Source organism: Rhincodon typus, chromosome 27 (assembly GCF_021869965.1).
Source record: "Rhincodon typus isolate 14 chromosome 27, sRhiTyp1.1, whole genome shotgun sequence".
Classification (NCBI taxonomy): Eukaryota; Metazoa; Chordata; class Chondrichthyes; order Orectolobiformes; family Rhincodontidae; genus Rhincodon; species Rhincodon typus.
The window spans coordinates 43,528,304-43,552,818 of NC_063358.1; the positions used below are offsets into that span (position 1 = coordinate 43,528,304).

General features: G+C 42.7%; 1 protein-coding gene across 3 annotated transcripts in view; it reads left to right on the forward strand.

Annotated features, from left to right (window-relative positions):
* The window catches only part of mrps15 (mitochondrial ribosomal protein S15), a 41,589-nt gene that overhangs the window by 4,085 nt on the left and 12,989 nt on the right, over positions 1–24,515 (forward strand). For 2 of the 3 annotated variants that reach the window (XM_020527519.2, XM_020527522.2), the window contains exons 3-6: positions 1,095–1,170; positions 5,681–5,729; positions 11,670–11,754; positions 16,581–16,639. In XM_020527519.2, the coding sequence (XP_020383108.2) occupies positions 1,095–1,170; positions 5,681–5,729; positions 11,670–11,754; positions 16,581–16,639 (269 nt within the window). Of the gene's footprint in view, positions 1–1,094; positions 1,171–5,680; positions 5,730–11,669; positions 11,755–16,580; positions 16,640–19,771; positions 20,267–24,515 lie in introns of those variants that run through there. The other variant, XM_048613052.1, reaches the window with a different exon arrangement.

Genomic DNA, 24,515 nt, shown 5'->3' on the forward strand with positions numbered 1-24,515 from the left:
TTGATCAGCCATAATCATATTAAATGTTGGAGCAGGCTTGAGGGGCTGAATGGCCTACCTCTGCTCCTATTTACAACGTACCCTACAAAGTCGACCCTAACACAGGGCTGATCTCGCATAATAAAATTCTGACAGAGATATGAGGGTCCCAGTGACACACTTGCCCATATTTGCATGCTGCCCATTCATAAAGTGTGAGAGAATAATAAATTGCCACAGTAAGATCCTGGACACACATTGTTATAACTTGTCTAAGTAAGTCTGGACATCCTACTTTGAACCAAGACAGAAATGGGCCATCAAGTTCAGAAAGGGCCAAGATGTCACAATCCGAAACAAGGATGACAGCAAGGTGCTAGAATTGGCAAGGGAAGAAAAAAACTGAAATGTTAACAGCTTGAATCAGTGATCATGGAATTGATGGGGGTGCTGTGAGCCCAAGTAGTTTGGCTTTGTGTTGGGAGCAAGAGGCAAATGATGACTGTAACAACAGCCTCGTGAGTTTCCTCAAAAATTCAAGGTTACAAGTTATTTGCCCAACCGATCTCTCAATTAACTACATCTCTGATGCTTGAACTATTGCAGATTTTCAGCGACAGGTGGTGTGATACAGGATGACACAGGGCTCATAGCTGGAGACATCTAACACTGGCCCTGGGTACAGGGGAATGCTGTTCTATCTGGTAGGCTGACTTGGTGTGGTACCTATACCCCGACTTCTACTCAACATCAATGAGGTTTCACTAAAAATGATGTGCAAAATTGAAAAGGGCACTTAGCTGAGTGTTTCAAAATATTAATGGACATGTGGGTGCACTGTCAGAGCGCAGCCAGTAAGTGGAGCTCTACCACAAGGTCAGAGATGTGTAGATTGGGAAAAACCTGGATGCACTGCCCAAAAAAAAATGGAAGCCAATTCAATAGCAACTATCAAAAGCCAGAAGAAAATGTTTGCAGCCGTCTGTGGGAAGGACAGGTTATTGGGTGGCTGTTAATGAGCTGGTAGAGGCATGCTGGGCAGAATGTCCTTCTGTGCTAAACAATTCTGTGAAGTCCAAATGTTATCGTATTTTAATGCGTTTTCCTCATTGCAGAATTTCCCAGCCAGCTGGATGACTTGTCACCAACCATGCTGAAGAAGGACTACAAAGACCTGGAAATAATGAATACGTATGTACACTGAGTTTCCTGATGACAGATACTGCATTGAAATGCTGAAGCTTCACGTTTCTCTGCTCAACTCATGCGCTGATTTGGGGGTGGGGGGGATGGTTGGCGTGTGTTTCGATGGGGTGCTGCTGGGTATATGGGGTCGAGATACTAGGAAAAGGCATGGACCTCTTAAGTAATGGGTTATGAGTTCAAGTCTCATCTGCAGGGGCAGCATGATGGCACAGTGGTTAGCAATGCTGCCTCACAGTACCAAGGACCCGGGTTTGATTTCAGCCCTGTGTGGCATTTGCATGTCCTCCCTGTGTCTGCATGGGTTATCTGCCACAGTCCAAAGATGAGCAAGTTAGGTGGATTGGCCATCGGGGCAAAAATATTGCCTGAGTGTCCAGGGATGTGCCAGTGAAATGGGTTAGTCATGCTACAAACCTCATGAGGGGTTACAGGGATGGGGTGGGTAGGATGCTGGTCAGAGGGTTGATGCAGATTTGATGGGCTGAATAGCCTCTTTCTGCACTATGTTCTATGATTCTGTGACCCTGAACTCCCAAGTTCAATAACTGAGTCCTCTAGAAGGAAGTCAGCTCCCCATCCAGAGACATGAAGACTTTGATTAAGCAATTGGTGTTAAATGCACCTAATTGTGGAATTGAATGTCTTGAATATGCAGTTGGCCTTTCCAATGTACTGAAGGCACTATGTCAGGAGGGATCTCTTCAACCTGTGGTTGCAGCTGCTGGGTTTTTGAATATTGTATGTGTACTTGTATCTCCCATTGCAGCCCATTGAGATTGAGTGGCCAGAGCCAATCAACTTCTAGCATACTTTCATCTGGTACCTTTGTACAGAAGATTAAGGGATGATCTGACTAGCGTTCAGAATGATGAAGAGAATTCATCGCAGAAACTATTCCATCTGGTGGGAAATCCAAACACAAACTTATAGCTTGGTCATTCAGGAGTAAACTCAGGAAACAGTTTATCCTCTGTGGTTGAGATCTGAAACTTTCTAAACTAAGAGATTTTAGATTGTGAAGGTCACTTGGAGTTTTCATTGACATGCATTGATAGTTTTCTATTATGTAAGGATATCAAAAGCTACATATTAAAGCTGTCTGAATGGGCTTGAAGTACAGACCAGATATATCATACATATCCCTACAGCGTGGAAACAGGCCATTCGGCCCATCGAGTCCACACTGCCCCGCGGAAGGCCATTCCACCCAGACCCATTCCCCTAATTTCCCATGTCTAACCCACCTAACCGAAACATCCCTGGGCACTATGGGCAATTTAGCATGGCCAATCCACCTAACCTGCACATCTTTGGAATGTGGGAGGAAACCGGAGCACCCGTAGGAAACCCACGCAGACACGGGGAGAATGTGCAAACTCCACACCGACAGTCACCCGAGGCTGGAATTGGACCCGGGTCCCTGGCGCTGTGAGGCAGCAGTGCTAACCACTGAGCCACTGAGTCTACTAGAATGCACTTGAGACTCAAATTGCCAGCTCTGCTCCTGTTGTAGTAATGCAACTGATTTCTACCTGCTGAAGCCTCAAACCTGCCCTTTGCATGTTCATCATTAAACAACTAGCAAATGATCCACTTGGCAGAAAGGAAACGGGCCTGTCAATTCAAAGAGGCTCCCAGATAGAATGTTTTATTGTTGGCTATCAGGGTCCAGTGAACATTTTCTGTCAGTCTTGATGCTTAAACCATACAGGTCTGTGCTTTCCAAATCTTGAAAGTTGGTTCTAGTACTGGAGGCTTAACCCAGAACTTTGGGTTCAAATTCTATCCCACCAAAGTATATTTAGCAGGTCAGGTGATTTGTATGCTCCATCAGTAAAGCTCACTTTAAAACTTAATATTTTGTCAGAAAAACTCAGCGGATCATTAAGTTCCTTCTTCTGAAAGGTAAAAAAGTAAAATTGTTATTAGACCTACATGTGACTCAAGTGCAATATTGTGTGTTTGGCCCTTAGTGACGCAGGCAATAGGGATGAATGATAATGCTGCTTTCCCAGTGCTGATGGTGATAACACTGCTGATGTTCTCTCATGCTAAAAACAACTTTTTAAAAGAATCTATTCACTGTGATCAGCAAGAGTTACGAGGGGAGAATGCCACTGCCCCAATCTTTGTGATATCTCAGCACCATCTAAAGTTGACAATAATGATTCTTGTTTCATTTTGTTATTCTGATTTTTAGAAAACATTTGACAACGTTTCACACAAAAGTTCAAAGCTGAGCATATTCAGGATATTAAAAAAAATTGAAGGACAGAATGTTACTTAAATTTGAGGAATCAGTCTGAGAGAATTACAGAATGGGGTGCTCCATTGTGACCCTTTGTAATTTATATCACTATCTTGATCTGGTTGCAATTTCTGATGTAGCACAGATCAGATCAACAGGGAGAAACTTTCTCCCCATGATGGAGGGATCAATGATCGGGGGCATAGATTAAGGTAAAGGGCAGAAGATTTAAGAGATGTGAGGAAAAATGTTTTCACCTGGGGGTGAAGGGAGTCTGGAACTCATTGCTTATAAGGGTGGTAGAGGCAGAAATCTTCATAAAGTTTAAGAGGTATTTAGATGTGCACTCTCTGCCAAGACAAAAAAAGGCTGTGGGCCAAGTGCTGGAAAATGGAATTAGAATTGTTAGGTAGTTGTTTTTGATCGAAGCAGATGTAATGGGCCGAAGGACCTTTTCCTGTGTTGTAGATCTCTGGCTCTATAAGAGGTGCAGAGGAAAAGGTTGAGAGATTATCTATTTATACTGAGTTTGACAGAATGCGAATGTTCAACATGGTGCAGTGCTTGACTTCTGGAGAATTCAAATTGAGAGTGAATTCATTTCAATCAATCATACAGTAGCCTCAAAAAAGGACAAACCATTCAAGAAAGGTTACCCCTTGGATATTATCTTACATCATGGCTCCTCCATCGTCTAAACAGGACTGAAGAATTGCAGGATGGGAGTCTTGTTCAGAGTGGGAAATCAATATGGGTGTTGATTTGAAGAGTAGCCAGTGTGGGAGAAACATAATATGCACATCCAATCTCAGACTCAGTCACTCCCACACTGGCTGCTTCAGCTCCTGCAATCACACATACCACCTCTCCTGCTCTTCCACAATGTTCAGCACCATTCGCAACTCCTCATACTGAAGCAGTCCATGTCCAAGATGTGGACAATATCCAGGCTTGGGCTTACAAGTGGCAAGTTACATTTGCACCACATAAATGCCAGGCGATGACCATCTCCAATAAGAGACAATCTGCCCACCACGCCTTAATGTTCAATGCCATTACCATTACTGAATTCCCCAATATCAATATCCTGTTGGTTACCATTGACCAGAAACTCAACTGGAATCACCAAATAAATAGTGGCTAGAAAACCAGAACAACTAGGAATACAGCAGTGAGTGGCTTACCACCTGACTCCCAAAATTTGTCCACTATCTATAAGGCATAAGTAAGGAAAGTGCAACTTGTCTGAATGGGTCCAGCTCCAGCAACACTCAAACCTTTGACACCATTCAGGACAAAGCAGCCTTCTTGATTGGCACCATATCCACTCCCTCCACCGCTAATGCTCAGTAGCAGCAGTGTGTGTCATCTACAAGATGCACTGCAGAAATTCACCAAAGATCCTTTTGACAGTATCCTCCAAACCTTCCATGCAGAAGGACATGGGCAGCAGGTACATGGGAAGACCAGCACTTGTAAGTTCCCTCCAAGCTTCTCTCAATCCTGACTCTCAAATATATCGCATTTCTTCACTGTAGCTGGGATAACATCTTGGAATTCTACCCACCTCCAACAACAGTCAGCAGTGCCCAAGTCCCACAAGTGAATTTAAAAAAAAAAAATCACTTGTTGCAGAATTTGTGACCCACTTTTGTAGCAACAGTATTTGTGTGACTGGTCCAGTTAAATTTCTGCTCAATAGTAACCCGCAAGATCTGACATTATAAGATCATTACATGTAGGAAGAGAAGTAGGGCTTTCAACACTTTTGAGTCTGCCCTGCTGTTCAATGGGATCATGGCTGACCTAATGATCTTTAAGTTGACTTTCCTGCCTATTCCCTATAACCTTTCCTTGCCTTACTGATTAAAATTCTGGCTGTCTTAGCATTGAATGTACTTCAACTTAAAAATAGCTTTTAAAATCTATCTTTGCGACTTTAAAAAGAAACAGATGATGGAAATCTTAGGTCTGCTAACATCTGTGGAAAGAGATCAGAGTTATCCTTTGCCATCGCTGAATCCATCCTCATGTAATGTCATTTGAGTCAAAAGGGGAGACGATTAGGTTCTCTTTCACATGGGAGACAGTCATTGATTGCCACTTGTCATGCACCAAACTAAAATGTCCATTTGTTGCATAATGGTGAAAACAGCTTCAGCAAATGAGTTGTAAATGTCACTGAATGCTTCCCCATATCCTACATGAGACCTGTATATTTGAATTGTGAATCTAATTTTTCTGCAGGACCAATGATGTGGTTCTAAAGCTGCTGTCACTGGAAATGGCAACTCATGTAAGTCATTCTTTTTTCAGATCAGATTTTATTGAAGAGAAATAGTGTGGTGCCCATGCTTTCCAATGCATCTTTTCCTCATGTTATAGTTAACCTTGTTTTATTTCTGCAATGATATGCTCCTTTTTCAATTCACTGCTTAAGCCTCAACCAAAGGCAGATCTTCTGCCGAGGCTGAAATGACTTCTATTTCCACTTAAATAGTGCTTTTAGTGTAATAAAAATCCCATGGTGCTTCACAGTTGTTGCAAATGTTGAAAACTGTACCACTTAACATTGTATTGAGGGCAGATGGCCAAAAGCTTGGTCAATGAAGTATGTTTTGGAGAGCCTGATAGAGAGAGACAGAGACAGAGATGGAGAGGTTTAGACAAAGAGTTGAAGGGCTTAGAACCTCAGCAGCTGAAGCCACAGCTATCAGTGGTGAAGGATTAAATTTGGGGTTGTTCAAAAATGCTCAATTAGAGCACCATAGATATTGCGGAAGGTTGTGAGACTGAAAGGGGTTACAAGAGATGTTGGGAGGCCATGGAGAGATCGGATGCGAATTTTAGAGTTGAGACATTGTTTGACAGGGATGCAGTGTGGTTCAACAATAACTGCGATGATATGTGAACTGAATTTTTGCAGGTTAGGACATGGTTTCTGCTGGTCTCCAGTTTACTGAAGGCAGAATTTGGAGGTCAGTTAGCGAATCACTGGGATAATCCTATTCCGAGGTAATAAAGGCAAGCATGAGGGTTTCAGAAGTAAAAAGATTGAGGTTAGGGCGAAATTGGGGATTGTTATGACAATGCAAGTGGAGAGTCTAGGTGATGGGATGAAAAGCGTCGTGATCCACGATGATACCACGCTTTTGAATAGTCTGGTTTACTCTCAGACTTTGCAGGGGGGGTTGGAGTAATTTGCTAGGGAACAGAGTTTGCAGTGGGGACTGAAGTCTTCTCGATATTTAAATAGAGAAAACTTCTCATCTATGTCCTCTACTTTGAAGAAGGAGTTGGATGACTTTACAACAGTGAAGGAGTGGTGGAGGTGAAGTACAACTGAGTTGCACAATACTATGCTTTGAGACAAAGAACAAAGAAAATTGCAGCACAGGAACAGGTCCTTTGGCCCTCCAAGCCTGCGCCGAATCCAGATTCACATGGGAGACGGTCATTTACTGCCACTTGTCATGCACCAAACTAAAATGTCCATTTGTTGCATAATGGTGAAAACAGCTTCAGCAAATGAGTTGGATCTGTATCCCTCTGCTCCCTGCCCATTCATTGTCTCTGTCTAGATACATCTTGATGCTTTCGTGCCCGCCTCTACCACCTCTGCTGGCAACGCATTCCAGGCACCCTCCACCCTCTGCGTAAAGAACTTTCCACGTATATCTCCCTTAAACTTTTCCCCTCTCCCCTTGAAATCGTGACCCCCTAGCAACTGAGTCCCCCACTCTGGGGGATAAAGCTTCTTGCTATCCACCCTGTCTGTACGTCTCATGATTTTGTAGACCTCAATCAGGTCCCCCCTCAACCTCCAGCTTTCTAATGTAAATAATCCTAATGTACTCAACCTCTCTTCATAGCTATCGCCCTCCATACCAGGCAACATCCTGGTGAACCTCCTCTGCACCCTCTCCAAAGCATCCACATCCTTTTGGTATTGTGGCGACCAGAACTGATCACAGTATTCCAAATGTGGTTGAACCAAAGTCCAATACAACTGTAACATGACCTGTCAACTCTTGTACTCGGTGCCCCGTCCGATGAATGAAAGCATGCCGTATGCCTTCTTGACCACTCTATCGACCTGCGTTGCCACCTTCAGGGTACAATGGACCTGAACACCCAGATCTCTCTCTGTGTATCAATTTTCCCCAGGGTTTTTCCATTTACCATATAGTTCGCTCTTGAATGGGATCTTCCAAAATGCATCACCTCGCATTTGCCTGGATTGAACTCCATCTGCCATTTCTCTGCCCAACTCTCCAATCTATCTATATTCTGCTGCATTCTCCAACAGTCCCTTTCACTATCTGCTACTCCACCAATCTTAGTGTCATCTGCAAACTTGCTAATCAGACCATCTATACCATCCTCCAGATTGTTTATGTATATCACAAACAGCAGTGGTCCCAATACGGATCCCTATGGAACACCACTGGTCACAGTTCTCCATTTTGAGAAACTCACTCCCACTACAACTCTGTCTCCTGTTGCCCAGCCAGTTCTCTATCCATCTAGCTAGTACACCCTGGACCCCATGTGACTTCACGTTCCCCATCGTAGGCTGATGGAGAAACTTATCAAACACCTGACTGAAGTCCATGTATATGACATCCACAGCCCTTCCCTCATCTATCAACTTTGTCACTTCCTCAAAAAATTTTATCAAGTTGGTAAGACATGAACTTCCGTGCACAAAACCATGCTGCCTATCACTAATAAGCCCATTTTCTTCCAAATGTAAATAGATCCTATCCCTCAGTATCTTCTCCAGCAGCTTTCCCACCACTGACGTCAGGCTCACCGGTCTATAATTACCTGGATTATCCTTGCTACCCTTCTTAAACAAGGGGACAACATTAGCAATTCTCCAGTCCTCCGGGACCTCACCTGTGCTCAAGGATGCACCCTCCCCCCCCCCCCCCCCCCTATGCCAACTTGACCTAGAGTAATCAAACATCTGTCCCTAACCTCAACATCGGTCATGTCCCCCTCCTCGGTGAAGTACTCATTAAGAATCTCACTCATTTTCTCTGACTCCTCGCATAACTTCCCTCCTTTGCCCTTGAGTGGGCCAACCCTTTCTCTAGTTACCCTCTTGCTCCTTATGTACGAATAAAAGGCTTTGGGATTTTCCTTAACCCTGTTTGCTAAAGATATTTCATGACCCCTTTTAGCCCTCTTAATTCCTCGTTTCAGATTGGTCCTACTTTCCCGATATTCTTCCAAAACTTTGTCTGTTTTCAGTCGCCTGGACCTTATGTATGCTTCCTTTTTCCTCTTTACTAGTCTCACAATTTCACCTGCCATCCATGGTTCACTAATCTTGCCCTTTCTATCCCTCATTTTCACAGGGACATCTCTGTCCTGCACTCTCATCAACCTCTCTTTAAAAGCCTCCCGCATATCAAATGTGGATTTACCCTGAAACAGCTGCTCCCAATCCACATTCCCCAGCTCCTGCCGAATTTTGCTATTGTTGGCCTTTCCCCAATTTAATACTCTTCCTTTAGGACCACTCTCGTCTTTGTCCATGAGTATTCTAAAACTTATGGAATTGTGATCACTATTCCCAAAGTAATCCCGTACTGAAACTTCAACCACCTGGCCCGCCTCATTCCCCAACACCAGGTCCAGTATGGCCCCTTCCTGAGTTGGACTACTTGCATACTGCTCTAGAAAACCCTCCTGGATGCTACTCTGAAATTCTGCTCCATCTAAACCCCTAACACTAAGTGAATCCCAGTCAATACTGGGAAAATTAAAATCTCCCAACACCTCCACCCTGTTGTTCCTACATCTTTCCATAATCTGTAGACATATTTGTACCTCTATCTCATGCTCGCTGCTGGGAGGCCTGTAGTACAGCCCCAACATTGTTACCGCACCCTTCCTATTTCTGAGCTCTGCCCATATTGCCTCACTGCTCGAGTCCTCCATAATGCCCTCCTTCAGCATAGCTGTGATATCCTCTTTGACCAGTAATGCAACTCCTCTACCCCTTTACCTCCCTCTCTATCCTGCCTGAAGCATCTATATCCTGGGATATTTAGTAGCCAATCTTGCCCTTCCCTCCACCAAGTCTCAGTAATAGCAATAACATCATACTCCCAGGTACTAATCCAAGCCTTACCTTGTTCATCTGCCTTACCTACTACACTTCTCGCATTAAAACCAGACCACCTGTCCCTTTTGCATTCATCGTCTGCTCTCTGCCTACTCTTCCCCTTAGTCACACTGACTTCATTATCTAGTTCCTTACAGGCTTTAGTTACTACCTCCTTATTGTCCAGTAACCACCTCATTTGGTTCCCATCCCCCTACCACATGCGTTTAAACTCTCCCCAACAGCGTTAGCAAAAGTACCCCCTCGGACATTGGTTCCAGTCCTGCCCAGGTGTAGACTGTCCGATTTGTAATAGTCCCACCTCCCCCAGAACCGGTCCCAATGTCACAAAAATCTAAATCCCTCCCTCCTGCACCATCTCTCAAGCCACTCATTTATCCTGCCTATTGTTTCATTTCTACTCTGACTAGCACGTGGCACTGGTAGCAATCCTGAGATTACTACCTCTGAGGTCCTACTTTTTAACTTGGCTCCTAACTCCCTAAATTCTGCTTGTAGGACCTCATCCTGTTTTTTTTAACCTATATCATTGGTACCTATATGCACCATGACAGCTGGCTGTTCACCCTCCCCCTTCAGAATGTCCTGCAGTCGATCTGAGACATCCCTGACCTGTGCACCTGGGAGGCAACATTCCATTCAGGAGTCTTTTTTTCGACCACAGAACCGCCTATCTACTCCCCTTACAATTGAATCCCCTATGACAATAGCCACTCCTTTTCCCGCCCTTCTGTACAGCAGAGCCAGCCACAGTGCCATGAACCTGGCTACTGCTGCCTTCCCCTGGTGAGCCATCTCCCCTAACAGTATCCAAAATGGTATACCTGTTTTGGAGGGAGATGACCGCAGGGGACACCTGCACTGCCTTCCTGCTTTTTCTCTGCCTTTTGTCACCCATTCCCTTTCTCCCTCAGCAATCCTAATCTGCGGTGTGATCAATTTGCTGAATGTGCTATCCATAACTTCCTCAGCATCGCAGATGCTCCAAAGTGAGTCCATCTGCGGCTCCAGAGCCGTCATGTGGTCTAACAAGAGCTGCAGCTGGACACGCTTCCTGCACGTGTAGGAGTCAGGGACATCAGCCGCGTCCCTGAGCTCCCACATTCAGCAAGAGGAGCATAACATGGGTGTGGCTTCTCCTGCCATTTTTACTCTTAAGCTTAACTTAGTCCTACTATAAAATCAAAAACTAGATAAATGAAATGAAAACATTTTTAACAAATCACTCCACTTAGCAACACACGATTTAAAAAAAAAATGAAAAACCTTACCTTATCAACACACCACAGAATCTTTTTTTCTTTTAGTCAGAGGAGGAGGGCGGGTGGGAGACACTACACATGTAGTGTCTTGGGTTTAGCCACTGCCCAAATATATCAGTTCACTCACCTTCCCAGAGCGCAATTCGACCGCTCCCACTCAGCTCCGCTGCTGAAATGAAGAACTTACCTCCCGGCAGCCCCCTGGTCCTTGCTCTCACCGCTCCCGCTGCTCCTGCAGCAAAAATGGAGCAGAGACGATGTTGTCAATGTCAACATGTGGAAGAGAACTGGAAGGAGGCTAAGGAGAGATTCCTGGTGGGGTGTGCCACCAGAGATAAAGGTGTGCAAGTGGGAAGAGAAGCTTTTGGTAGTGTTACTCTGATTGTAATTAGCTTAGTAACTAGTCTCACCCAGCTGGATGACAGAGGAGAAGTATTAGGTGATGGGAGGTGTAGTCAGCCATGTCATAGTCTGCAGGCAGAACATGAAGGATGAAGAGAGGAAGACTTGTTTGATTCTGAAGAACTACACCTGTACTATTACATGGGTGTAAGCCACCTAGAGGGATTCAAGCATCTGGGAAATACAAGAGCAGGGACTTTGAAGAGGAGAGAGAAGTTGGAGATAAGATGGTAGTTTACAGAATGGTGGGCTATCGAATGGAGTTGTTTTTAAGGAGACAGGTGATCAAGTCAGATTAAGTATTGAGAGGACTCATCTGTAACTATGCTGGAATATAAATCCAGATTGAAAAGAGGAAATTCCTTGTGCTGTTAACTTGTGATTGACCTTGCAATGTTTAGACTGGACTGACATGCTGAATCATTCACTCCAGAAAGAGAAGCTGAAACTGAAAACTAGCCAGCTGGTGGAGAAGGTGCAGAGGAGTCCCAGTGATGTTGGCTCTACAGAAGTACAAAGTAAGTACGTTTTTCCATTATGCAATCTCTGACGTGTTGTGTTCAGTTAAAATTACTCAATTTCCTATGATTTGTATATACTAGTTTAAGCATCTGTGTTTATATTTTTCTAACATGATGTTTTGTAGCATAATTAATAAGTGGCAGAAGGCTCATCAAATCAAACCAAACCAGCCCCAGGGATCACATGGACTATGTGTTCTCCATTAGTACTCTAAACTTTAGATGATGTGATCTCTGCTCCAGTCTAGACTCAATCCAGCTCCAGCTGTAGCTCTGTCCTAAAGATGTACGCATTTCGAAGACTCACTGGCCTCTGAGGAGACAACACACAGTTAATTTTAACTCTTACACAGTTTAAATGCATATTCCTGCATCTGCAATCTGTTAAACTGTAATCTTCAGCAATATTACTTAGCCATTTAGTTTTTAGGCCTCAATTAAGAAACCTCTGAGTCTGTGTTACTCTAAAGTACATCCGTGGAAATGTTTGACCCTTCAAACTTGCTGTTTTAAACTTTGAATCATTCTTGCCACTCACCCTGGACCTTTTCTTGGGCGCACTTCATGAGATGCAGTTTGATTACCGACCATGTTGTCCTTAATGTGTGAATTGGCCGAAAGGTGCAGAAGTTTTAGTGCCCTTTGTAACAATGTTAATTTCAATTCAGGATAGTAGGAACTGCCGATGCTGGAGAATCTGAGATAACAAGGTGTGGAGCTGGATGAACACAGCAGGCCAAGCAGCATCAGAGGAGCAGGAAAGCTGACATTTTGGGTCTGGACCCTTCTTCAGTAATGGGGGAGGGGAAGGGGATTCTGAAATAAATAGAGAGAGAGGGGGAGGCGGATGGAAGATGGATAAAGGAGCAGATAGGTGGAGAGGAGATGGACAGGTCAAGGAGGCGGGGATGAGGCTGGTAGGTAGGAAGTGGGGGTGGGGATTGAAGTGGGAGGAGCGGATAGGTGGGAGAAAAGACGGACAGGTCAGGGAGGCGGGGACGAGCTGGGCTGGGTTTGGGATGAGGTCGGGGGTGTTCTGAGTGTCTTCCACAGTTCTGAGGAAGGGTCACCAGACCTGAAACGTTAACTCTGTTTTCTCCTTCACAGATGCTGCCAGACCTGCTGAGCTTTTCCAGCAACTTTGTTTTTGCTAGGTCTGTATTTGTCCATTTTTGAAACTTTTGTGGTCCAAGCAAGTCTGAATTGAAGAAAAATGACAAAAGTTGAATATTGATATTATATTTTCACTAGAATCTAACAATCCTTTTCAAGGACTTCTACTGAACAGCAACTAGTCAGTAACATGTGATGGTTTTTAATGCTGTTCAAATTCAGTGTTTGTGTCTCTGCCCTGAAGTGGAAAGTGTGCACTCAAATAGGCAACATGGAGTCAATTAATTGTTTAGGGAGGCAGTGGAATAGTACTGCATAGAAAAAAAATCACAAAGCAGATCCTTATTTTCAAATCCCCTCCATGACTGCCCTAGCCCTGTCTTATCTCTGTAATCTCCTCCAACACAACCCTTAGAATTGTAGGAGCATAAATACCTAACTTCTGGTGCACACCAGACTTTACCAGCTCTACCCTTGATGAATGCGCTTTCAGTTGATGGACTCTTAAGCTCTGAAATTCCCTCCCACAGTCTCTCTGCATCCATCTCAACCGCTAACTTGTTCTTTAAAACCTACCTCTTTGGTTTCTTGTCGGGCTCTGTCAAATTTAGTTTGACAATACTGTTGTGAAAGTTGTTTTATGTCTTAACAACTATGACAGAAAACATCTGTGTGTTGCAATGGGAAAATGTATGCACACACACATACACACATTTGTCCCCTTTCTTTCTAAGTTCTTTAAGGGCACCACTCATACATACGTACTGACGTATGTGCACGCGTTCCTGCTGACACACTCGAGCCCTTGCTTGGCAAATACCCACACAACACCAATGCACATTCAGACCCATTCATGCAGGTGTCCGCTCATGCATGCTGCTGTTTGCCATGCCTTTAACAGATGTGAAGGGCTACAAAAAAACTTAAACCATTCTCCTCAGGGAATGTCACCAGCCAACAGTTAATGAAGCACTCCTCATTCCCCAAAATCAAAGCCCCTGCACTTGTTGGAAATTTTTTAGTTGACTGCAGACATCACCAGTCACAACCTGGTAACTGACTGGAATGGTGAAGTTCCTTTCTCAGAAATTCTGGACAACCTTGAACCACTTGAGGATGGCCCAGGGAAGATGGAGTTAACTGGTCCACATTGAAACAGCTCAAATTGTGATTGTGATCATCCAGGTCAATTAGCCACAGACTGAATTCCTGCCCTGAGAGATCCAATCCTGGTGGCATCACGGCAATTCACACTATGTTAGCTATGTCAAATCCACAGACAAACGCATACGTGGTGGCACCCAAAGTAATTCTCTCTCACTGTCAGATACTCTCCCTCCCTCTCATAATCATGCACACATGCTGACATGCTTGCAGACCATCGTTTGATTTCTTTGATTTTTTTTCACTTTTGGTTCGGAACTGAGAGTTACAGTTGAGATTTGAACGTTGAACAGCAGCTTGTTTTTTAAAAAAGAGAATAAAAGACTGACATTTGCTGTTGGGCCTAGAAAGATAAAGCAGGTTAATTACTGCTGTAAGAATACCATAGCCGATTTAGCACTGAGATGTTGTCATGCTCCTGAGGACTGGCAGCAAGTTGAATGTTAAATTAGTCAATCAAGAGAGGACAGATGCTGGCCAGCTCACCAAACACAGATTATATAACAAAAAAGAAACCAATGGCTGAATTGGTTTTGCCTGGGGAGAAAACAGTGTTGCTTTGGAAGGTGCAGGACTAGAGTTTTTTTTGTTTGGTTTACCGTTCTATAGTTGTTCTCCAGTTATCGACTTGTTGATAGCCCTGAGAAAAGAACCCTAATCTATTAAAAATAAGGATAAGTCTCCAGAGATCTGCAGCAATGGTTTGCATTGACTGGTGCCTTTGGAATTCAGGCCAGATACAATCATATGTGCCTATAACGTAGCCTATTGGATTTCATTGAGACATAGTTGAGACAGTTATTGAATTGGCAACTTAAATTCTTTTTTTTTAGGTTAATCCCTTCACTGTGTCTGTCAGTGGGGAGGGGGATAATCGGGCTTAGATTGTAGATAGCAATTAGATGGCCTTCTATTCTGCTAAAGTTGCTTTAATTACTAATTATTAATTTTTAAGTTATAAATTTCGTGTCCAAGACTGGTTATTTGTAAAGTCTAATTAGGAACAATTGATCAATTTCGAGGGTCATCAAATATTTTAATTTCGCTGTGTTGTGAGTCGTGTTAGCAAGTCTGGCTTGTGCGCCCGTATTGTAACAATATCCACGTGAATAGAAGTGTGCAATTCGATGTATGCACACTCATGCGTATTCAGGTTCACACGCATCTGCTAACACAACTGCATCCAGACGTTATATGTGTACTTACAACCCTCCAAGATCTCACCACTCTTAACGTAGTTGCTTGGGTGCTCCTGATTTCCATTGCTCCACTGTTGTTGTATTTGTGTTCCACTCCCTGAATTCTGATTTGCACCTCTAAAACACTCGTGCTCTGTACCACAAGATCAGGGTTTTATGGCTTCTCCCGGTTTCACTCCTCCTTTAAGCTGCTTGTTAAAATTTCACTCTTTAATCAAGGTTTTGGCTACTGACCATATCTTTTATGGTTCAGTTCTAAATGTTGTTTGATAATTGCTCCTGCGAAGAACCTTTGGAACATTTTGCTATTCTTTCATTAAGCAAGTGTTTATCCCAATGTACCAATGTAAACTGAGCTTCAGATGAAAGGAACGATCCATTTTAAATTCCTTCAATCTGAAGGCATTTTGTGTAGATCTATATAATTATCTTTCTCAAACAACCACTTATTCTTAACAAAACAGAAATTTCTGGAGAAACTCAGATGGTCTGACAGCATCAGTGGAGCGAAAGCCAAGTTAATGTTTCAGGTTTCCCAACAATCATTTATTCTTCACTTACGGGGAGGGGGTGGCCTAGTGGTATTATTACTGTACTGTTAATCCAGAGACTCCAGATGGTATTCCAGGGACTCGGGTTTGAATCTTGCCAAGGCAGATGGTGGAATTTGAATTCCATAAAAATCTGGAATTGAGAGTCGAATGATGAAAATGAATCTGTTGTCGATTGTCAGAAAAACCATCTGGTTCCCTAATGTCCTTTAGGGAGGGAAACTATCATTCTTACCTAGTGTGCCTAGACGTGACGTCAGACCTGCAGCAATGTGGTTGACTTTTAACTGCACTAAGGGCAAATAGGGATTGCAGCGACGCCCACATCTCATGAATGAAGATTTTTTTAAAAATGCCTATCTGCAGTCTTTGACACTGGCCACTCCATTTCTCCACTACCAGGCAGCAGGTTGCTGCTGCTGTTGCCTATCTAACCGTAACCAGAGAATTACCTGTAATGGCTTCTCTTCCTGTTTCCTCACTTTAATCTCTGTCCTTCAAGAAGAAATTGTTGCCCCCGCCCCCACATTTCTCATCGTCAGTTTGCCAACGGTAATAGCATCTAGAAGTAAGGTGTCATTTTTAACCTGTACACTGATGATATCAAGCTCTACCCCATGACCACCGCTCTTAAATCTTCTTACTGTTGCTAAATCATTGGACCAAATTCCGTGCCAGTGGGTGTAAAGAGATGATGGATATATTTGATACCTGAAATAATTCTGCATAGAGCTACTGACTGGTATGTGTTAAATTATTGGATTCTAACTCACTCTATCTCCCTTTCTCTCCTCAGTTGCCATCTTAACAGCAAAAATCCGGAATTACCAAGAGCACCTGCAGGTACACAGGAAGGTGAGTGACAGAAAATGTGAGAGGGGCCCACATAATGAATCAGATTTTAACACTATATTGGGACAAGTACAACTAAGGCACATCACTCTTTGTCACAGTCCTAGACCTAACCATTCACTATGCCACTGCCAGGCAATTGACAACCCTGTCGGTACCCTCCCAACATCCAATTGAAGACAGAATGAGAAGAGCAGTGCTGGGGGAGAGGAATTCATTTGGAGTACAGTGCTGAATTATACTTTGTTCGTGCTTTCAGTTCACAGAGCTGCTGGACCAGTGTCTGGTAAAGAAATTAACATTTGCTCATTTGGTTGATATCAGACAGGTGAGAAGCAACCTAACTTTGATTCCTCTGATGAGCCTTCTTCATCCTAGTAAAGCGATTTAATGAGGAGCAAGGGTCTTCAATGTGATCACTGTCCATTACTACTTCTGGAATGAATATGTGTGAGGCCATCTGAGTGGGCCTGAGTGTTGCTCCTCCCTGTGTGAGCCTGGGAAGATGATGTACCCTCCAAGTGATAGCTCCCCTACCATGCATGTTTGGGACAAGCACACCCTGCGTCAGCCTGGGGCTCACAATCACCCCACATCATATCTCTTCCTGGTAGGTGCAAGCCTGAGACAAGGCACACCCTTAGTGAGTTTGGGCACAGATCAGTGCCCATTTGAACAGCCCTGAAGCAAACCTAAATTGTGTTGGAATCGGAGAGTGCAGTTCGAACTCATGACACTCTGACTACTGATTCATCTGTTTTCAATTCCTCTTTGTTATTCCAGAACATTGTGCAATTTTGTCACTTTTACCAAGCAATACAAATTTCAGTTAATGGATGAACTATTTCTTCTGGCTTGATTCATCACCGTGGCTTGTGACAATGCGTTGGGAAAGGCAATGGCACAATGATTCTGATGTCTCAATTTACACCACATCTTTTAAAGAAACTCTCCTCTCTGCTAGTTTAACTAACTTTCTAAAGTGTTCATTGATTCCTATCGGCAGAATAATTCAGTGAGTGGCGGTTGCATATGTGATGCTGGATCAGGCATCTGTACTTCATGGTTATTTGGCTGTGGCAGGCATCATAATTAAACTTAACTGCTTGTCATCTCCAACCAGACCATACTGGTACTACATGGAATTTTACAGTGGGCTATCAGCCCTATGTCCCTATGGTGTTTATATTCCATGTAAGCCGCCTCCTGCTGTACTTCAACTAACCTCAACATAGCCTCCTTGTGAGCTATAGTTTTTGCACAGTTCTAGGATTTTGAGCCTTGTCTTGCTTTTGCCTGTGTACTTATCTAACTTTCCCTTAAATGCGTAGTCGTACAGCACGGAAACAGACCCTTTGATTCAGCCAGTCCACGCCGAATATAATCCCAAACTAAACTTGTCTCACCAGTCTGCTCCTAGCCCATATCCCTCCAAACCTTTCATATTCGTATACTTATCTAAGTTCACATCCATGTTTTGCTTTGTGCCTCAAGCCATCATGGTTCCCATGTTCTGTCATAGTTATAGAACTGTACACCACGGAAACAGATGCTTCAGTCCAACTCGTCCTTGCCATCCAGATATCTTAAATAAATCTAGCCTCATTTGCCAGCATTTGATCCATATCCCTCTAAACCTTTCCCATTCATATATCCATCCAGAAGACTTTTAAATGTTGTAATTGTACCAGCCTCCACCACTTCTTCTGGCAGCTCATTCCATACACACACCACTCTCTATGTGTAAAAGTTGCCCCTTAGGTCCCTTTTAAATCTTTCCCCTGTCACCTTAAACCTATGTCTTCTAGTTTTGGACTTTTCCCACCTAGGGGAAAAGACCTTGGCTGTTCGCCCTATCCATGCCCCTTGTGATTTTATAAAGCTCTACAAAGTCACTCCTCAGCTTCTGGAGCTCCAGCCTATTCAGCCTCTCCCTATAACTCAAATGCTCTGACCCTCGCAACATCTTTGAAAATCTTTTCTGAATCCTTTCATGTTTCATAACATCCTTCCTATAGTAGGGAGAACAGAACTGCACACAGTATTCCAAAAGTGGCCTAACCACAATGTCCTGTATATCCACAACATGACCTCCCAACTCCTATATTCAATGCACTGACCAATAAAGGCAAGCATCCCAAATGCCGTCTTCACTGTCCTGACAACCTGGGACTCCACTTTCAAGGAGCTATGAACCTGCACTCCAAGGTTCTCTTTGTTCTGCACTCTTTGTTCTGCAACACTCCCCAGGACCTTAGCATTAAGTGTATAAATCCTGCCCTGATTTGCCTTTCCAAAATGCAGCCACCTCCCATTTGTCTAAATTAAACTCCACCTGCCACTCCTTGGCCCGCTGGCCCATCTGATCAAGGTCCCATTGTACTCTGAGGTAACCTTCTTTGCTATCCACTGCACCTCCAATTTTGGTGTCATCTGCAAACTTACTAACCATACCTCCTAAGTTCACATCCACATCATTTATATAAATGATGAAAAGCCATGGACCCAGCACTGATCAATGTGATACACCGCTGGTCTCAGACTGGCAGTCTGAGAAGCTACCCTCTGTCTTCTGCTTTCAAGCCAGTTCTGTTTCCAAATGGCTAGTTCTCTCTGTATTCCACGTGATCTAACCTTGCTAACCAGTCTACCATGTGGAACTTATCAAACAACTTACTGAAGTCCATATAGATCACGTTCACTGTTCTGCTCTGTTCACTCATCAATCCTCTTCGTTACTTCTTCAAAAAACTCAAATCAAGTTTTCCCACACACAAAGCCATGTTGACTATCCCTAATCAGTCCTTGCCTTTCCAAATACATGAGCTGTTCAAGGTATTTGAGAAGATTTGTAACTCGGGTTGTTGACTTGCTTGCCAAGCTGGTAAGTTTGTTCGCAAACATTTTGTCACCATACTAGGTAACATCATCAGTGTGCCTCTGGTGAAGAGTTGGTGTTCTGTCCTGCTTGCTATTTGTGTGTCTCGGTTTGCTGGGATGGATGGCATGACTTCGTTATTTGTTTCTTAGTGGTTAGTATATGGGGTCCAGCTCTACATGTTTGTTAATGGAGTTCTGGTTTGAGTGTCAGTCCTCCAGGAATTCTCATGCGTGTCTTTGCTTGACTTGTCCTAGGATAGCTATGTTGTCCCAGTTATTTACAAGATACCATGCAAAGACTGCCGAAAACATTATGTAGTGCAAACCGGAAGGAAATTAGCCATCAAGATTCACAAACACCAACTAGCTGCCAAGAGATATGACCAACTATCACTCATTTCAATACGCACGGACAAAGAGGAACACCAATTTGACTGGTCACCCATCCACCAGCAAACCAAGACACACAAATAACAAGCAGGACAGAATACCAACGTTTCACTAGAAGCATCCTGATGATGTTACCTAATGAGGTGACGAAACGTTTGAGCACCAGTCAACAACCACGTGCTGTCTCAGCAAACCACTTTCCCTTGAATTTGCAATTGGATTTATTGTAACTGACTTATGTTTACGTCTCTAACCAAGAGGAAACAAGAGATCTGGATCTTCCTTCTCAAACCCTCAGTTAATGTTAAAGAACTTCCTTTGGCATTTCTAAAATAAAGCCTCTTTGGCCTTTCCAGATAGTTACAATCCTTCAGCTCTTATGACCTTTCTTAATTATATGACGACCAGAACTGTTCTTGGTATTGCCAAGTGTGATCTAACTAAGGTTTAGTGCAAGTAAAGGATAATGTGTTGTTTGCAGAAATCCTGTCTGTTCATCAGGGCCTTTCTGGTGCCCTCAATAGGTCTGTGATTAGGAAACCCACTATACTTTGCTCAGTGTGAATAAGCTGAACACATGCCAACCTTCACTGAAAATCAAAAGACCCAGTGTTTCTATTGCCTCATGGAATCATCCTGTTCCAGAAGTTGAACATAAACTCTAGACTGCCAATGCATTGTGGTTTAGAAGACATGCTATACTATCAAAGGTGCCACCTTTAAGATGAGGGCCTGGTGGATGTAAAACATTCCTTGGTACTATTTCAGATCAGGGCAGGAGAGTTAGTCCCAGTATCCTGCCCAGTATCTATTCCTCGATTAACCTTGTTGATAGTTATCACATTTCCCGTTATTGGAGCTTGCTGTATTAGCTGCTGTGTTTCATACAATGACTAAACTTCAAATTGTGCTTCATTAGTTGAAAAGTGCTTTTGAGATGTCCTGTAATTGTGACAGATGCTACATACGTGAAAGTCTGCCTGTCTTGTAGCCACAGGCTTGTGGGAATATGTTGGATTCTTCACATGTGCCTTGATAGATTCTATGCCTTCAGTGCAAGAGGGTGTTGTCCATTGTTTCAACTGGTCTCCTTAGGCTTTGCTACAAGGGGTGATGTTATGAACATATGAATCAGGAACAGGAGGAAGCTATTCTTCCCATCGAGTTTGCTTCACCTCTGTAACTTCACTTGCACCCACTCCTAAGAAACAAGTTGCTGAAGGTTAACAATCTCTCTCTTCCTCTGCCTTAAACATTCAAGATCTCTGTTTCCTTTTGTGGAAGCAAGTTCAAAGACATTCAACCCTCTGAGAGAAAAAAAGTTTCACCTCATTTTTGTTTTAAATTGGTGAGACTTGATTTTTAAATAGTAACCCCTGGTTATAGATTCTCCCTTATGAGGAGAGATCTTGTCTGTTTTTAGCCAGCAGAGAAAAGCCTAGACAGCCCAACCTTTCTTCATTAGACAACTCTCCCTTTCCAGGTATTAATCTGGTAAACCTTCTCTGAACTGCATGAAATGCATTTATATCCTTCCTTAGATAGATCAATACTGTTCACAGTACTCCAGAAGTGGCCTCACCTAAATAACTGAAGCATAATCTGACATTTTTGTATTCAATTCCCCTCAATAAATGATGACATTCTGTTAGCTTTGCTAATTACTTATTGTACCTGCACGTTAATCTTTTTCAATTCATACATGAGGACACCCAGGTGCCTTTGCATCTCAGAGCTCTGCAGTCTCTCTCCATTTAAACAAAAAATGCATTTTTGTCTTCCTGCCAAAATGGGCAGTTGCACATTTTCTCACATTATACTTCAATTGCAATATCTTTGGCCACTTACTTAACCTAATGATATATTTTTATAACATTCTTATGTACTCTTCACAGCTTACTTTTCTACCTATCTTTGTGTTGTCAGTAAATTTGGAAACCATACCTTCTGTCATTTCACCTAAGTCATTTATAAAAGTCATGAACTGTTGAGGCCCAAGCATCAATCACTGTGCCACATCACTCATTACATCTTCCCAACTTGAAAAAGAGCCATTTCCACCTACGCTCTGCTTCCTGTTAGCCAGCCAATCCTTTAACCACTTGCTACCTTTGAATCCAATGATACCGTCCTCAAATCAAGGGAGTTTTGGAAAATTAAAACAACTGTGTCAATATCTCACTAGCCACCTTAGGATTTTAGGGTGAAGTACATCAGAAGTGGGCACTTGTCAGCCCATAATTCCAATAATTTACTCAGTATCTCTGTTGCTGTTTATGACTTCCTAAGTTCTTCCCTTCCTTTCCATTTCCTGATTCATCACTGCATCTAGGATATTACTTGTATCCTGTATATTGAAGACTGCAAAATACCTTTTAATTCATCTGCCATTTCCTTATTTGCCATTATTAATTCTCTACTCCGACATGCTATAGGGTCAGCACTGACTTTCATTCTCCTCTTTAAATATTCATAGAAATTCTTACTATCTGTTTTTATATTCCTGTCTAGGTTTCTCTTGTACTTTAATTTTTCCTCTTTATTAATATTCTTTCTTTGCTGTTTCAATCTTCTGATCTCCCACTCATCTTTGCACATGGATATGCTCTCTTTCTTTAAGTATGATACTATCTTTAATGTTTTCAGTTTATTATAGATGATGGATATGTTCCTTGAAATTTTTCTTATGCAGAAATGTATCTGTTCTGTGTTCCAAAATATCCCCTTAAATGTCTAATATCCCATCTGTCTTGCCCTGTCCTTAACCTAATTTGCCTATTCACATCAGCCAACTGTGCTTTCATTCCCTCCTAATTGCTATTACTTAATTTTTAAAAAACATTCTTTAACCCATTTCACTTTCCCTCAAACTGAATGTAAAATCAATCATTGCTACCTAGGGGTCCCTTCACTATGAGATAATTAATCCCATCCCATTGTAGATGACCAGGTCTCATTATCATCTGCTGTCCGACTCAAGAACATGCTGTTTTAAGAAATTATCCTGAAGATATTCAATCAAGTCTTCATCTAGGCCACCTTTGCCCATCCATTTTTTTAAGTCAATATGCATGTTAAAATCTCCCGTGATTATCACTATGCCTCCCTGACTACCTCTCATGATTTCTTACTTTATACCCCACTCTCCTGTGTGGTTACTGTTAGGTGCCTGAACACCACTGCCACAAGTGACTTTTTGCCTTTACCATTTCTCATTTCTATCCAGACTGTTTCCACAGCTTGATTTCCTGTACTTAAGACACCTCCCTGTAATGGGCTAAAACTGTCATTTTTGCATGTCATCCTTGCTCGTTAACTAATGGAGCTACCTTGTCTACACTTTCCTGGCATTCCTAAATGTCATGTACCCTCAAATTTTGGATCCCAGTGCATATCATCCTCCAGCCATGTCTCTAATCGATGCCAGATCATACTTGGTTGTTTCTGTTTCCACTCCATTCATGAGTGTTGTTTAGAAAACTGTATACACCTAAATACAGGACCTTTAATTTTTCCTTTTACTGTTTTGTAAATTCTAACTTCATCTGCCGGTTGCCTCTAAGATTCGTGTTCTCTATCCCTTCCCTCAGGGTCTGTTTATCATTTCCCATATAATCACCGTCTCTTTGGCCTCCATTCTCTTTGATTTGTCACATCATCTCGAATTTGATCTTTTGCCCCCTGTATTCAGTTTAAACTTCTTTCTATTTCCCACTTGTACAGTCGGCAAGAACACTTAACCACATTTGGTAATATTTTCACTTTCCACAGTCCTTCTACCAGTGCCTTATGAACCTTCTCCCACAGCTGTCTTTGAGCTGTGCATTCATATTTCTCATCTGATTTGCCTTGTACCATCTTGCACACCGTGCAGAAAAAAATGCAGTGATTATGACATTTGTTGTTCTTAATTTGGCACCTGGTTCCTCATACTGACTATGCCAAACATACTTCTTTGTCTGTAGTCATATGTCCCTGAATCATTTAACTCCTCTGGTGCTCTGTTATAAGTTGCATTCAAGCTAAGTCACCCCAAGCTAGCTAGTTTTATATGCTCTGAAGTAGCTGCACAGAGGTGGATATCCACGTGCTGTGAACAGCCAGCTCAAAGCCAATCCCTAGACTGAGACAACCTTCAGAATCTCCTTTTTATATCTGTCAGCCAGGGCTACCTGATTTGGTCCAGGTTAACAACACCAATCAAGGATCTCATAGTCAATGTGAACCACCTGGTTCTAATCACTACACGCTCCTAACACACAGCCTTCCTGACCAACTAAATGGTCCAGTTTCAGCGGTTTCTTAGTTAAAGTTGTTCTTTTACTGGAACCCTCGGAAATGGCAGAGTTACACTGTAGATACAAGTTTGATGCCAACTACAAACTAGATTACATTTGTACCAAACAAAAATTTAGACTTTCTTACCCAACAATTGCGTGCACACAGTCCCAACTAAAGAGGCTTTAGCTCCATAAAGATCCATTGTCAATTTCATGTACTTGAGTCAACATCGCATACTTCAGTCCCACTCTCCTCACTTCTCATGGTCTTTAATATCCCACAAATCTAATGCTGCTCATTTTCACTCTCTATTCTATACAATATTTCC